The 13,554-nt window shown below is 36.0% G+C and overlaps 1 protein-coding gene across 1 annotated transcript; it reads left to right on the top strand.

The window, feature by feature from the left end:
• The first annotated feature begins 9,559 nt into the window (after positions 1 to 9,559).
• On the top strand, positions 9,560 to 10,266 carry LOC116108098. Its single transcript, XM_031394387.1, has 2 exons — positions 9,560 to 9,683; positions 9,761 to 10,266. Exons 1-2 carry the CDS (start codon positions 9,560 to 9,562, stop codon positions 10,264 to 10,266), a joined length of 630 nt encoding a protein of 209 aa, XP_031250247.1.
• Positions 10,267 to 13,554: the final 3,288 nt, after the last annotated feature.

Here is a 13,554-nt window from a genome sequence, read left to right as displayed (position 1 = left end):
CACATGCTTGCTTTTTTGGGTCTCTCTTTTCTTAGGTTGAACTTCCTCCATTTCTAACAGCACATCAACCTTCTCCTCCACCCTTTGCACCCTTTCTTCCAATTTATCTACCTTCTCATAAATAGTGCTGCTCAACATGTCAAACTTGTCACTTAACAAGTCAAACTTGTTGTGTAGACCATTTATAAGGTCAACCCATTAGATTTAAGATACGTAGGCAAACCAGTACTTGGTGGCAAACTGGTACCTGGTGCACTAGTTTGCTCGTTAGAATAAGCCATACGAATCAGAGCCTCCATGTCTTCCTCCTCATCTATCCTGCCTACTTGACCTTTGACCTCAAACACATGCTCAACAAGTGGCCCTTCCATTGCAGTCAAATGTGTGACTCCTTCTAAGTCCCGTATTAGGTGGTCTATCTTCTCATCAAAAACATCGTCCAACAGTTTGAACGATTTAACATAATCCATCACCGATTCAGCCGTAGTAGGAGTGATGAACGGATAGACCACTCCCTACAAAAAGAAAAAAAAATCAATCAAATTTACAAAAACCATTTGATCTATTACAAATTCCAAACACAAATCCTTTAATCTTACCCGAACCAGTTGAATTTCTATGTTGATTTTCTCATAGTCCTAATGGGCACTCTTCTTTGTGTGCCACCGCAACATCCTAGGAAATTGTAGTGCCTCATCAGAAGTCTCCATCCGCCCCCACGCCTTAGCCAAGAGAGGGACAACCTCATATATCCAAGCCTACATTGTAAAAAAATAGTCTATATCAGAATTAATACACATATAATACAAAAAGAATTAGCTAAAACCTATTAATATTTACCTCCATTGCCCAAGGGAAGCCAAACAAATTGTATGTGCTGGGTTTCCGCTTCTCGGCATATTGGAGGTCTTTTCCTTGCAAGGAATCAATGGTTAACTGAAATGATAACCTTCCCCACGGATAAGAATAAAAGAAGTCCTCATTACTTGCATATCGCACCCAATCCTGTTTATGGCTTTTGTTGAGTCACAAGCCATCAAGATTGAATGCACGAACCATACCAAACACATTCGGAACTTCTCTAAAGAACTATACTGATTTATTTCTGCTTTTAACCTCTCCTCTAAATCATGACCTATAATTGACTGCTACCTTGCAAACAACTTTCTAACAAATGTTTCGGCAACCTTGCTATTCTTTACCCTTTCTTACCCTGCTACATCTAGAAATGGCCCACAATTTAGGCCCATCATTAAGCAAAATTCCATCATCCCAAACCGAATCGGCTTTCCATCAACCAAAAACCACATTTCATTCTTCTTTTTGCATTTAACAGCGTGCACCAAAAGATAATGTGCACCTTGACCCTAGAAGGCCTTACTCCAATTATCTCACAACCCTACAAAATGACCAAAACATGAGTTTCTGAATCGTTTCACCCCTTTCAGATGCTCACCTAGAATGTCCTTAATTTTCCTAAACACTTGCCAACTAGACCTAACGGTAACCCTTGCAGAGAAGTATGGCACAACATCATTTACAACCTCAAGCCCATAATCCTTATAATTTATGCTCTTATGACACTGCACAATCGATAAACACTACATATCAGCACAACAAAAAACCAAAACAATTAACATGTTGGAGTGCATTGTAGGAGTGGTTGTTTTTGGCTACCAAAGGTCCGTGAAGACAAGGGAGGATGTTGTGGTAGGTTCGGTGCTCTAGACTTCGTAGAAGAAAGCTGCATAGGGGGGCTCGAGGCTTGCCTACATATTATAGGGCTGACTATGCGTGGATAGTCCTGTAATATGTAGGGCAGCCCGCCCTATTCCACTCTCTTTACACCCAAAAGCCATCCAAACAGCCACAAACAACCTCTCTAGGGCCTCCAATGGCTTCCCCAGGCCTCTGGAAGATCAAAACACCCACTTCTCTGATGCCCTCCAACTGTTCGAAAAAATGCAACAATGACCTTGACAACACACCAACCAAATATCCCCTAAAACAACCAATAATTTCATAAATTATATAGGTTATTACCTTTTCTTCATCTTCTTCCTCCTTCTCGCCTGACGTTGTGTAATGACTACTTTCTACTCCTATTCTCATAAAATATGCATAGTAAAATACATGTAAAATAGTATAAAAAGTTCGGCCCAAATTTTTCTTTTATTAAACATAGACATTCTTTGTACAAAACTTATGTCATATACAAAACTATGAACAATAAGGTGAACAGTGTAGCCATTTCCCTTCGCTTGCCAACATCCATCCGACCGTGTCCTCACCTAGATCCTGTAAAAACATAGGAAACAACGGGGTGAGCACAAAACAAGGCTCAGTAAGTAAATCCTCTACTCATCTATCCCTATAACTCTTTCTCCTCAATTCTTTCCTTACAATTCCCATTACTCTCTTTGCTTTCTCTTTTGGTTTCACTCTCTCTGTTTCTCTTTCTTAAACCTCTTTTCTATTAACTCTCTCTCTAATAAGTCATGACCCCATCTGACCGGAGGCACGACTGGGACTCACTCCCACTCTCCGTGACTTTTACTCATTCTAGCCGATCGGACTCGGTTATGCATGGATTCGAAACCCTTGGCCATGTGAGTACATAAACTCTCTCTCAGGTAAACTCGGGTATAGCCCTCATCCGCATGCACTCTCACGGGCTACACCACTTATCTCTCATACTCATGCCGCTCTCTCAATGCGGCGTACATGCGGGAATACTCTACCTATTACTCATGGGTTTCCCATCGCACAACTTACTCTATTCTCTTGTCTAGCACTACTTTCTCTTTATTCTCTAGTACTCATTCTCTCTTTCTCTCTACTCTTAGAGTAGTTTAAACTCAATTTATCTACTCTCTTTTTCTAATGCATAATTAATGCATGATTACTGCACATAGGTGACTCATGCTCATAAATGCACTTATGAGATGCAATTATGCTATGTAGCAAAAATTAAGGCTTTCTACTCTTACTCATGCTTCTCTTGAGCATTTCATCATTCAACTTATGTGCATATAAATCTTTACTTTAATTATAACTTTTCTCTTTTCTTTAATCATCCAAAATGGGAGAAAGGCTCCCTTATACTCTCTAATTTCCCTGTCAAAGGGAAACACTTCTATAAGTTTGCTCAAAACTTCATTCCACTTCAATCAAACTCAACCCAACATCAAGCAATCTCAACACTTCTACATCCATCTCAACAAATATAAAACATACATATACATACACAATATCTACTCAATCAAATTCTCAAATCTCAACTTAGCTAGGATTTACTTACCTTGTGAGGAAATAGATTCTCTAATACTTCTCCTTTCCTTTGGTAGCTTGATTTCTCTCTACAACTTTAAATAACAACCACAACATAAGACTTTAACCAAAACATAATAAAACTCTCATCTAAAGCAAGAATCCTTACCTTAGGACGCTTTAGATTAAAACTCTACTAAAAACTACTCAAAAAGTCCTCAGAAATCCTTGGAAGATTGAAGGAAATTTGAGAAGAAGTAGAGAATGGATGAGGCGGTGGAAATGGATGAAATGAAGGATTCTCTACACTTAACCCTTTTTAGCTCAACTTATACACAAGCAATCCCATTTTGCCCTTACTCTTTCTTGGAAATTCCATCCATATCCTTTGATTCCTTAGAAACACACCCCCATACTAGCATATTTTCCATGAAATTTCCTTACATTTTATTCCCCATTTTCCTGCTAATTAGGGGTAGAATGGTCAAATTGCCCTTAAGGAAAAATATCTACAACTTTTCAGCCAACCCGTCGCCACGACGAAGACAATTCCGTCGCCGCGGCAAAACACTCCAACAGCTACTCCGTGGCTACAGCACCTCTTCGCCGCGGCGAAGCCTGTAACACAACATTTCGCCAAGTCTTCATAATTTTCAGGGCAATCACTCAACCAACCCAATACATCCATTCAACCAAGGGCCAACCAAACCAAAAATAAAAACGTATAAGTTTAATTGAAGCTGAATCAATGAACGTTTAAGCAATACAACAAAGCTTAACTACGTACCTTATGTGGGGCGTTACACGTTGTGCTAGCATCCTCCTCTTCATTTTCAATTTCAGCTCCTGCCATCCCTTGTTCACCTAGCGAGCTGTCTTCTACTGGTGTTGTATCGTCTCCTATTGGACCAACTTCAGTCATCGGAAGTTGCTCCACTGCAACCTCCGATTCTCCAATTTTCGAACCACTTGCGTCCACGATTTGAGGAGGGGCTAGGCCTTTGTCAAAATTTTTGTTTAGGTCAGCCATTATTCTTTTCTAAGTAAGAGGGAATGTCTTCAATACAAACAAAAAACAATTTCAATGGGTGGTGGAAAATGGCAAGAAAAACACAATGAAGGGTGGCTATTTCGTCTAGGTTTTCTTAGGGTCGATTAAGCAATTGAGTCCGCTTAATCAATTTTGATTGGAGAAAGAGGGTCGTTTTTAATTTACAAAATTTAAACAAACTTTCGTTAATTATATATTACCCACATAAGTTTAAATATTTTCAGTTTAACCCGTTTTACATGCTTAATGAATCCTAAGTGTGCCACGTCAGTTTTTCTAACTTGAAAAAAATTGTAAAAAATTTTCAGGGTTATTTTTTTAAATGCAAACTTGGGATGTCTAGGGAGTTAAATTTCCTCTCTCTCAAGATTTAACTCTATTATTGCCAAGTGCAAAATTTTGACTAAGGAACTTTCACCAATTTGCTAGAATCGCAATTTCCAGACCAAATATGATTACGCGTCCAAGATCAAAGTTTTCTATTTTGCACTTTGTTCTTAATACTATTAAAATCATAATTTAAACCTTTTAGTAATGACTTTATTTGCTTTACTTTCGACAATGTATGTCTACTAGGGGAAACTATAGACAAAATTTTAAAGAGCCAACTTGTAGAGATAAGATGTCTTTAGAAATTTATTCCTTTGACTATTGATAAATATTACATCTCTTTTATTGGTGACTAGTCTAGGTACACCTAGATTTATCTTATTGTTATTGAGTCTTAAGTTTTTGCAGCTTTTCTACAATCCAAAACTCACACTCGAAACTTTCAATGTCATAAGCTTAAAATATGTGCAGTGAGAGTAAGGCCTTTCTCCTATATCTTTAAAATTGAATCACTTTATGACATTTTTACTCGTATGTTTACTATCAAAATGGGAAGAGAAAAAAAACCATAGACATTTAGTTAAGAAAAGACTAACATTGCTAGCACAGACTAATATTCCTCCAAAATATTGGTGAGAAGCCTTTTGTGATATACATTTATATATCAATAGGTTATCAAGACCTATTTGCAACAAGTTTCACCTTTTCAACAGTGTACAAACATAAACCATATTATACATTTTTGAGATATTTTGGTTGTTCTTGTTTCTGATCCATATTCAAGAATTTAGAGTGAGTTTAGTTAGTTGAGGACAATAACAATGTTCAACTCAGCACCAACTACTCTCTAAATGATTCAAATTGGCAAACAACAACTACCACAACTTTACACAACGCAACAGTCCACAAATGCTTCCAAATGGAAACAATACATGATAGCACAACTAGCTGTAATTGGCAAACCAAACAACACTTCAAATTACACAAACATCTCACAAAATACACAAGACAAAGCAAAGGATAGAAGCTTAATAATCCATGGCTTAAAGGCTATGCCACCGACCAATGGAAACCACCACCAGTCCTAAGAAAAAGATTGGATAAAGGAAAATGGATAAACACTCTCAAAGAGTTTCTATTCATGAATATTCAACCACCCCCTTACATGAAAGAGATGACCATTTATATATGGTATACTCTTGGGCACTAATAATGGGACTTTGCAAACAACAATTAAAATTGTCCCCTAAAATTAGTCAAATTCACTATCACAAATAACCTAGGACTTTCCCAAAGTGGAAAGAGACATGGGGTCACCCAATGCTCCCATTCTTATCTTTGCCAAAATAGGAAAAGCTTGTAGCCACCCATTTGTTTCCTTGTCTCTTTGCATTAATGGCTCCCATTTGATTAGTTTTTGAATTTCTTGGTCGATTTTGAAGAGAACAGCTCCAAGTGATTAGATTGAACCCAAATACATGAATTGGGCCTCTTGGATCAAAGCATGACATACTTGTGCAGATTGGGTTGTCCTTGGATAAGTTGTTCTCTTCTAGCATATTTATTCCTTCTTGGGTTGACTTGACTCTTGAGGATGGGCTTGGCATTGACTTCTTCTATTAAGCTTGTTTGGGTCGAATTATTGCTAGAATCACAAATGACTTCTTCCATGGATTTTCCTTGGCCTAAATGATGAAATTTAGGTTGTTGATAATCCTATTTTTCAGTGTTTTGCATCAAATTTCAATAGGATTTAGGATACTTCTCATGTATTTTGGGCTTTAATTAATAATAATTCCTTGTATTTTCACTTTGCAGTCCTAGGCGATATTCGAAGTGAAAATGGAGATTTTAAGCTTATCAACTTAGAAAAGGATCCGAAATTAGAAGATTTAAGAAGTTCCAAGGCTGAATGGAAGTGTTCTTGAAGACTTGTTCAAAACGAAGACCAAAGGAATGAAGATTCAAGCTTAGAGGCAAGCAGAGGGCACTTTGTCATTTTTCAAGATAAGCTTAGTTTCTCCACGGTGAAATTTTCTCTGGAATTACAAGCATTTAGATTTCGCTGCAGCGAAGAAAAAGTTTTGTCACGGTGAAACTGCACATTTGGAGAAAAAAAAATAAAACGCGTCGTCTTGGGTGGGCTGCTAGGGTTTTCACCCAAAATTGGAAACACTATATAAAGAAACAAAAATGAATTTTTGAGGTAGTTGTTTATGAGTTGCTTAAAGTATTGATAAGTAACCATCATCAACGACCTAGTGATCGAGCAATGCCTAAGAACAACATGGGTTTGCACAAAGTTGATGTTTTTATCTCTCTTTCTGCTCAAATTGCAACACTTCATAAGCAATTGGGAGGTATGAAAGTAAATTTCCGTTCAAACTTCTATACTAATTTGTGAATTTTGTGTAGGAAACCATGCAAGTATGGAGTGCCAAGTGGAAAACCCGTTCTCATCCTCAACAAACGAACAAGTGAATAACATACTCCAACATGTATAATTCGGGGTGGAGGAATGTAAGGCTTTCTTTCTAGCTAGTATACTCGTAAAATAATCACTAAAACTCATTGAAAATATATATAAGAAAATACACATATATATATGAGTAATAAAGTATGGGCCCATATTTAATTTTTCTTTATATACAAATATTTACAAAATATTCTCAAAAATAGCAACTTGACAGTGTAGCCCGACCCTTCCACTGCGTGACGTTCCAAGCGACCGCAACTCACCTATTACCGGCAAAACATTAAAAACAACGAAGTGAGTACTAATGGCTCAGTAAGTAAACCCACTATGCTACCCTTCTCTCTCTCCGTTGCTTAAAATTCCGAATTTTCTTTCCTTACATCACATTTCCCAATTATTCTCTATTCTTTCCCTGTTCTCCTCTCTATTCTTTCTCTGTTTTGCTCTCTGTTTTCTAAATTTTTCACTACCCATGATAATGAGCATGGTATTATGCATATTCATGATGCAAATGCACAAATGCATAAATTATGCATTTTCTTTTCTATTTTTCTTATTATGTTTTCTGTTTCTTTTTCTTTCTTTCTTTCTTTCTTTCTATTATTTCTTTTATTTCTTTCTATTTTTTTCTTTCTTTTCTGTTCTTTCTTTCTTTTCTATTCTTTCTTTCAATTCTTACCGATCGGACTTGGTTGAGGCATAGATTTGGAGCCTTGGCCATGTGAGTGAATTCTCTAATTCTGGGTACAGTCCTCATCCACACACACTTCTAACGGACTGTACATTTCTTCTTTCTTAATTCTGAGGCCGCTCACTAAAGGCGGCGTGCATGTGGGACTATGTCACTCACGGCTCCCCATCGCAACAACCTTCTCTTCTTGTTATCTTTTTTTACACTTCTTTAAGAAAAAATTCAGATTTGAATATCTTTAATATTCTCATTTCTTTCTATTTTTTCTTTAACATATTTTAGGGCATTTTCATGCTCTTATGAATATGTATGCATGTAGATGGTTTCATGCTTATAATTCTTTCTAAATTCACATATTTAAATGCAATTATGCATTATGGAATGCAAACATGTCATTCTCTACCATCTACAAACACATCCCAAGGTAACACATAATCATACTCATACATGCACTTCTCTTTGGCATTTCATCAAACAATTCATGTGCACAAATCAACACTAATTTGGCTACACTTCTATCTCTATTTTAGGCCACCAAAAATTTGGAATAAACTCCTCCATAATTAACACCAAATCTGCCCAAAATACACACTTCAAAATTTTCACTTCAATTCTTCCAAATCTCATCCAAACATTCATCAAATAACAACTACACCAACACAACTTCTCATGGATAGGTTATAATCATTATTCAACACCAAATCCATCAACAATTCTACATATAACACATATATATGCATAAAGGTTCTCTACACAACATAACTTAAATCATATTTAGGGTAGGATTTACTTACCTTTGATATGAGCAAATTCAACCCTTTAAGAATCTCCTTTGATCAAACTCTCTTCCTCTTAAATCCTATGAGCATAAACCATCAAAATCAAAACTTTAAAAACTAAAAGTCACTTCTTAGTGCAAGGATCTTACCTATAGAAACTTAAAGATTGAAAATCCACTCAAAAACACCCAAAACCTTTGAATTTCCTTTAAAGAAGAATTGAAGAATTTGAGAGAATATGGAGGTGAAAGTGGCATGCAAATGGGTAAGAGTGGCTAGGGTTTCACTCTTCAATTTGATATAACATAAAAATTATATATTAGTTTCCCATTTTGCCCTTGTACTTTCTTTAAAATTACATCTATGTCCCTTAGTCAATTACCATAATGCCGTCATTTTTATTGCATTCTCGATAAAATTCTATCTCTTTTCACTCCCCACAATTTCAACTAATTTTGAGTGAAAAGACCATTTTACCCTTAATGCAAGTTTAAGGCATTTTCTTCACATTTTCTCAAAATAACTTTAGCAAAAATCAACTAAAGGTATAAGAGCATAAATTAAATTACGTACCTCCATGTGGGCATTACAAGGAACCACCCAAATTTCTCTTGGAGCAATCAAGGAGCACCCAGATCAGTAGCTCAACTTTAACAACTAGAGAAGAAATCTAATTTGGAGGAGATGTTTGGGAAGTTTATGCAAGAAACTATCAATTTCATGAATGAGACGAGGACAAATTTTAGAAATCAAGGAGCGCCCATTCAAAGTTTGAGACTCAAGTTGGTTCTCAAGGTTCCTTATAAGCACAACAATCACAAATCCCAAAGAAAGAAGGTTGAGAATTTAGAAGAGTTAACCCCAAAAGGAGTGGTACAATTTTGGAACAACCCCAAAAGGAGAAAGAATCAAAAGAATCAAAAGAAAAGGCTAATGAAGAGATTATAGTTGAAGAGAAAGTCATGGAAACTAAGGGAGAAGTGGAAAAAGAGAATACACCAACAAGAAAGAAGGCTAAGAATTCACCATCTCATGAGATCCCACTAGAGCTTACACCTCAAACAACGCCAGTTCCATTTTTCAGAGGTTGAAGGAAAAAAATCAAGATAAGAATTTTCTTAAATTTCTTGATGTTTTTAAGAAATTACACATTAATATTCCAGTTGTAGATGTGTTGCACCAAAGCCCATGCTATGCGAAGTTCCCGAAGGAAATTTTGTCAAACAACAGGAAACTGGATGAGGAAGACATGGTCATGCTTACGAAGGAATGCAATGCAATTCTTCAAAAAAAATTACCACCAAAACTTAAAGATCCAGGAAGTCTTACTATCCCCTATACTATAGGAAATATTCAATTTGATAGAGTTATATTTGATTTGGGTGCTAGTGTTAATTTAATGCCTCTTTTTGTTTTCAAGAAGCTTGGGATTGGAGAAGTGAAGCCTATAATGATGTGTATGCAACTAACATCTAGATCAATTACGTATCCCTGGGGTATTGTTGAAAATGTTTTGGTTAAGGTGGCAAGTTCATTTTTCTTAGCAGATTTTGTAGCACTCAATATGGAAAAGGATAAGAAAAATCCTCTTATTTTAGGCCGATCGTTCCTTGCTATTGGAAGGATGTTGATTAATGTTCAATTAGGGAAGCTCATTATGAGGGTGTAGGATGAATAAGTCACATTTAATGTCTTTAAGGATATGAAGCCCCCATTGAAGTTAAATTCATGTTTTAAAGTTGATGTCCTGGATTCTGTGAAGATTATAGATGAAAATCCTAAGGTGAAGGTGGATGCAATACACTTAGAGGGATTAGATGAAATTGCAAGCAAGTCACAATCGGTGTTGGAGGACAAGTTTAACCATGAGTGCACTTTATCTTATTCTCATCACAAACTTGGAAATGAGAAGTTCAAAATCCAAGGTAGTGTTTAATGCTTATAGAAGAGTCCAATTCTTGAAAGTAAGGACCAAGAAATGGCAATGGGTAGTTAAGCACCCCATAAAGAGTGCATGTGAAGAGAATCAACTTTTAGTGAAGTCTTGTGAATAGGGAAATGGCAGGTTGTGATTCGCCTGGATAGTCCAAATTGATGAAAGACATCAAGAAAGTCAAGCTTTTGACTTTAACTAAAGCACTTCTTGGAAGGCAACCCAAATGTTTTTAGTTTAGATTGTGTTTTTCAATTGTTTTAAGGTTGCGTTTGATTCATTGATTGTTGTATTACCTCAAAACATAAATTACCGTGTATATAGATTACTAGGTATAATTATTATTGTGCTTGGTTTGTCAGAGCAATATAAATGATTAATGTGTTTGGTTGACAATAATTATATATTATTGATATATTATTTTACTAAAATGCCCTTATGTAAGTAAGATTACTGGGTAAAAATTATTAATTTGTTTGGTTGAAAAGTATAAAATTCTGGCTAAACAACTCATCCTTGGACCTGAGCACAGTACTTCTCCAAATTACAGCTAGTTACGAAGTGAAAATGTAAATTACAATAATTAATTGATTTTGTTTTGGAAACTGGTTTTTTTTTTTTCAGAAAAATTAAAACCATTACAAAGGGAAAAAATTCTTCAATCACCAAATAGGGACAGGCCAATCACCACCCAATACACACGTGCCACTTTTGGGTGCTTTTACCACATGGCCTAAGCAACACTGGCCCAAGTAACCCCCCTCCCTTAAAAAAAAGCAAGCAACCTGCCTGCACCCCCCTACACCCAACAACACACCAACACCCTACACCTGCACAAATCAACATTCACCCCCTCATTAGACCTGCCCCAACACCAAATCCAGCATGCCAATTATGCATAAAACTTAACCCCATGCTCGTTTAACAAAAAACAAAATAGAAACAAAAAAAACCAACAGTATCAACCATCGCAACGAAAACAACACTACACACCATTGACAACAAGCCACCATAGGTAGCATCTCTCCACTCACAACAATAACACCAATGAACACACTTCCAATGCACACCACTACCTACAAAAAAAAACACCAACAATCTGTAACGCCCACATCGAGGTACATAGTTTTACTTATGCCATTATACCCTTAGTTGAATTTTGTTAAAGTTATCTTGAAAAAAATGTGAAGAAAATCCCTTAAACTGTCATTAGGAGTAAAATGGTCTTTTCACTCATAATTAGTTGAAAAAGTGGGGAGTGAAAAGAGACAGAATTTCATGAAGAATGCAATAAAAATGAGGGCATTATGGTACTTGACTAAGGGACATAGATGGAATTTCATAGAAAGTGCAAGGGTAAAATGGGAAACTATAAATAATATTATGTTATATCAAGAGTGGAAGAATGAAACCCTAGCCATTCTTCCTCCACTTTCACGCCACTTTCATCCCCAAATTCTCTCAATTTCTTCAATTCTTTTTCAAGGGAAATTCGTACATTTTGGGTTATTTTAGTGGAATTTCAATCCCAAGCATCCTTAGGTAAGATCCTTGCACTAAGAAGTGAGTTTTAATTTTTAAAGTGTTAAATTTTGATGATTTGTGTTCATAGGATTTAAGAGAAAGAGAGTTAGATCAAAGAGGATTATCAAAGCGTTAGGTTGCTCACATCTAAGGTAAGTGAATCCTACCCTAGTTATGATTGAAGCAATATTGTGTAGAGAATTTCTTTTATGCATATATGTGTTTTATATGAAGAATTGTTGATGGATTTGATGTTGAATGATGGTGAGAACTTATCCATGAGAAGTAGCATTTGTATTTTTGATGTTTGATAAGAGTTTGGATGAAATATGGAAGAATTGGAGTAGAAATTATGGAGTGTGCAATTTGGACAGGTTTGGCGTTAATCTTGGAAGATTTTGTTCCAAATTTTGGAGGCTTAGAAAAGAAGTAGAAGTATAGCCAATTTAGGGCTTGGATGCGCACAGAAGTTGTTTGATGAAATGTCAAAGAAAAGTGCATGTATGAGTATGCTCATGTGTTATTTTGAGATAAGCTAGTAGATGGTAGAGAATGACATGTTTGCATTCCATATTGCATTATTGCATTTAAACATGTGAATTTAGAAAGAATTATAAGCATGAACCCATCTACATGCATGCATACTCATAAGAGCATGAAAAAGCATTAAAGAACATTAAAGAGTAAATAGAAAGAAATGAGAATATTAAAGAAATTCAAATCTGAATTTTTATTTAAAGAAGTGTAAAAAGATAAAAGAAGAGAAGGTTGTTGCGATGGGGAACATGTGAGTGACCTAGCCCCGCATGCACGCCGCCTTTAGTGAACGGCCTTAGAATTCAGAGAGAAGAATTGTATAGTCTGTTATAAGTGCATGTGGATGAGGACTGTACCCAGAATTAGAGAATACACTCACACGGCCAGGGTTCCAAATTCATGCCTCAACCGAGTCCGATCGGCAAGAAAGAAAGAAAGAATATAAAGAAAGAAAGAAAGAAAGAAGAGAAAGAAAGAAAGAAAGAAAGAAGAGAACGAAAGAAAGAAAGAAATACAGAAAAAGAAACAGAAAACAGAACAAGAAAAATAGAAAAGAAAATGCACATTCTATGCATTTGTGCATTTGCATCATATCTATGCATAATACCATGCCTATTATCTTGAGTAGTGAGAAAATTAGAAATTGAGAAAGAACAAAGAAGAACAGAGAAAGAAGAGAGAAGAATAGAGAAGTGTGATGTAAGGAAAGAAATTCAGAATTTAAGCAACGGAGAGAGAATGGTAGCATAGTGGGTTTACTTACTGAGCAATTAGTGCTCACCCCGTTGTTTTCAATGTTTTTACAAGTAGTAGATGAGTTGCGGTCGCATGGAATGTCAAGATGCGGAAGGGTTTGGCAACACTGTCGAGATGTTTTGTAACTATATTATATTATGTAAAGATTTGTATATAAAGAAAAATTACTTATGGGCCCATTATTTTATACTCATCTACATGTATATT

The sequence above is a fragment of the Pistacia vera genome, unplaced genomic scaffold (genome assembly GCF_008641045.1).
Source record: "Pistacia vera cultivar Batoury unplaced genomic scaffold, PisVer_v2 Contig553, whole genome shotgun sequence".
Classification (NCBI taxonomy): domain Eukaryota; kingdom Viridiplantae; phylum Streptophyta; class Magnoliopsida; order Sapindales; family Anacardiaceae; genus Pistacia; species Pistacia vera.
The sequence above is the reverse complement of the archived record's forward strand: the minus strand, read 5'-3'. Positions and strand labels throughout refer to the sequence as shown.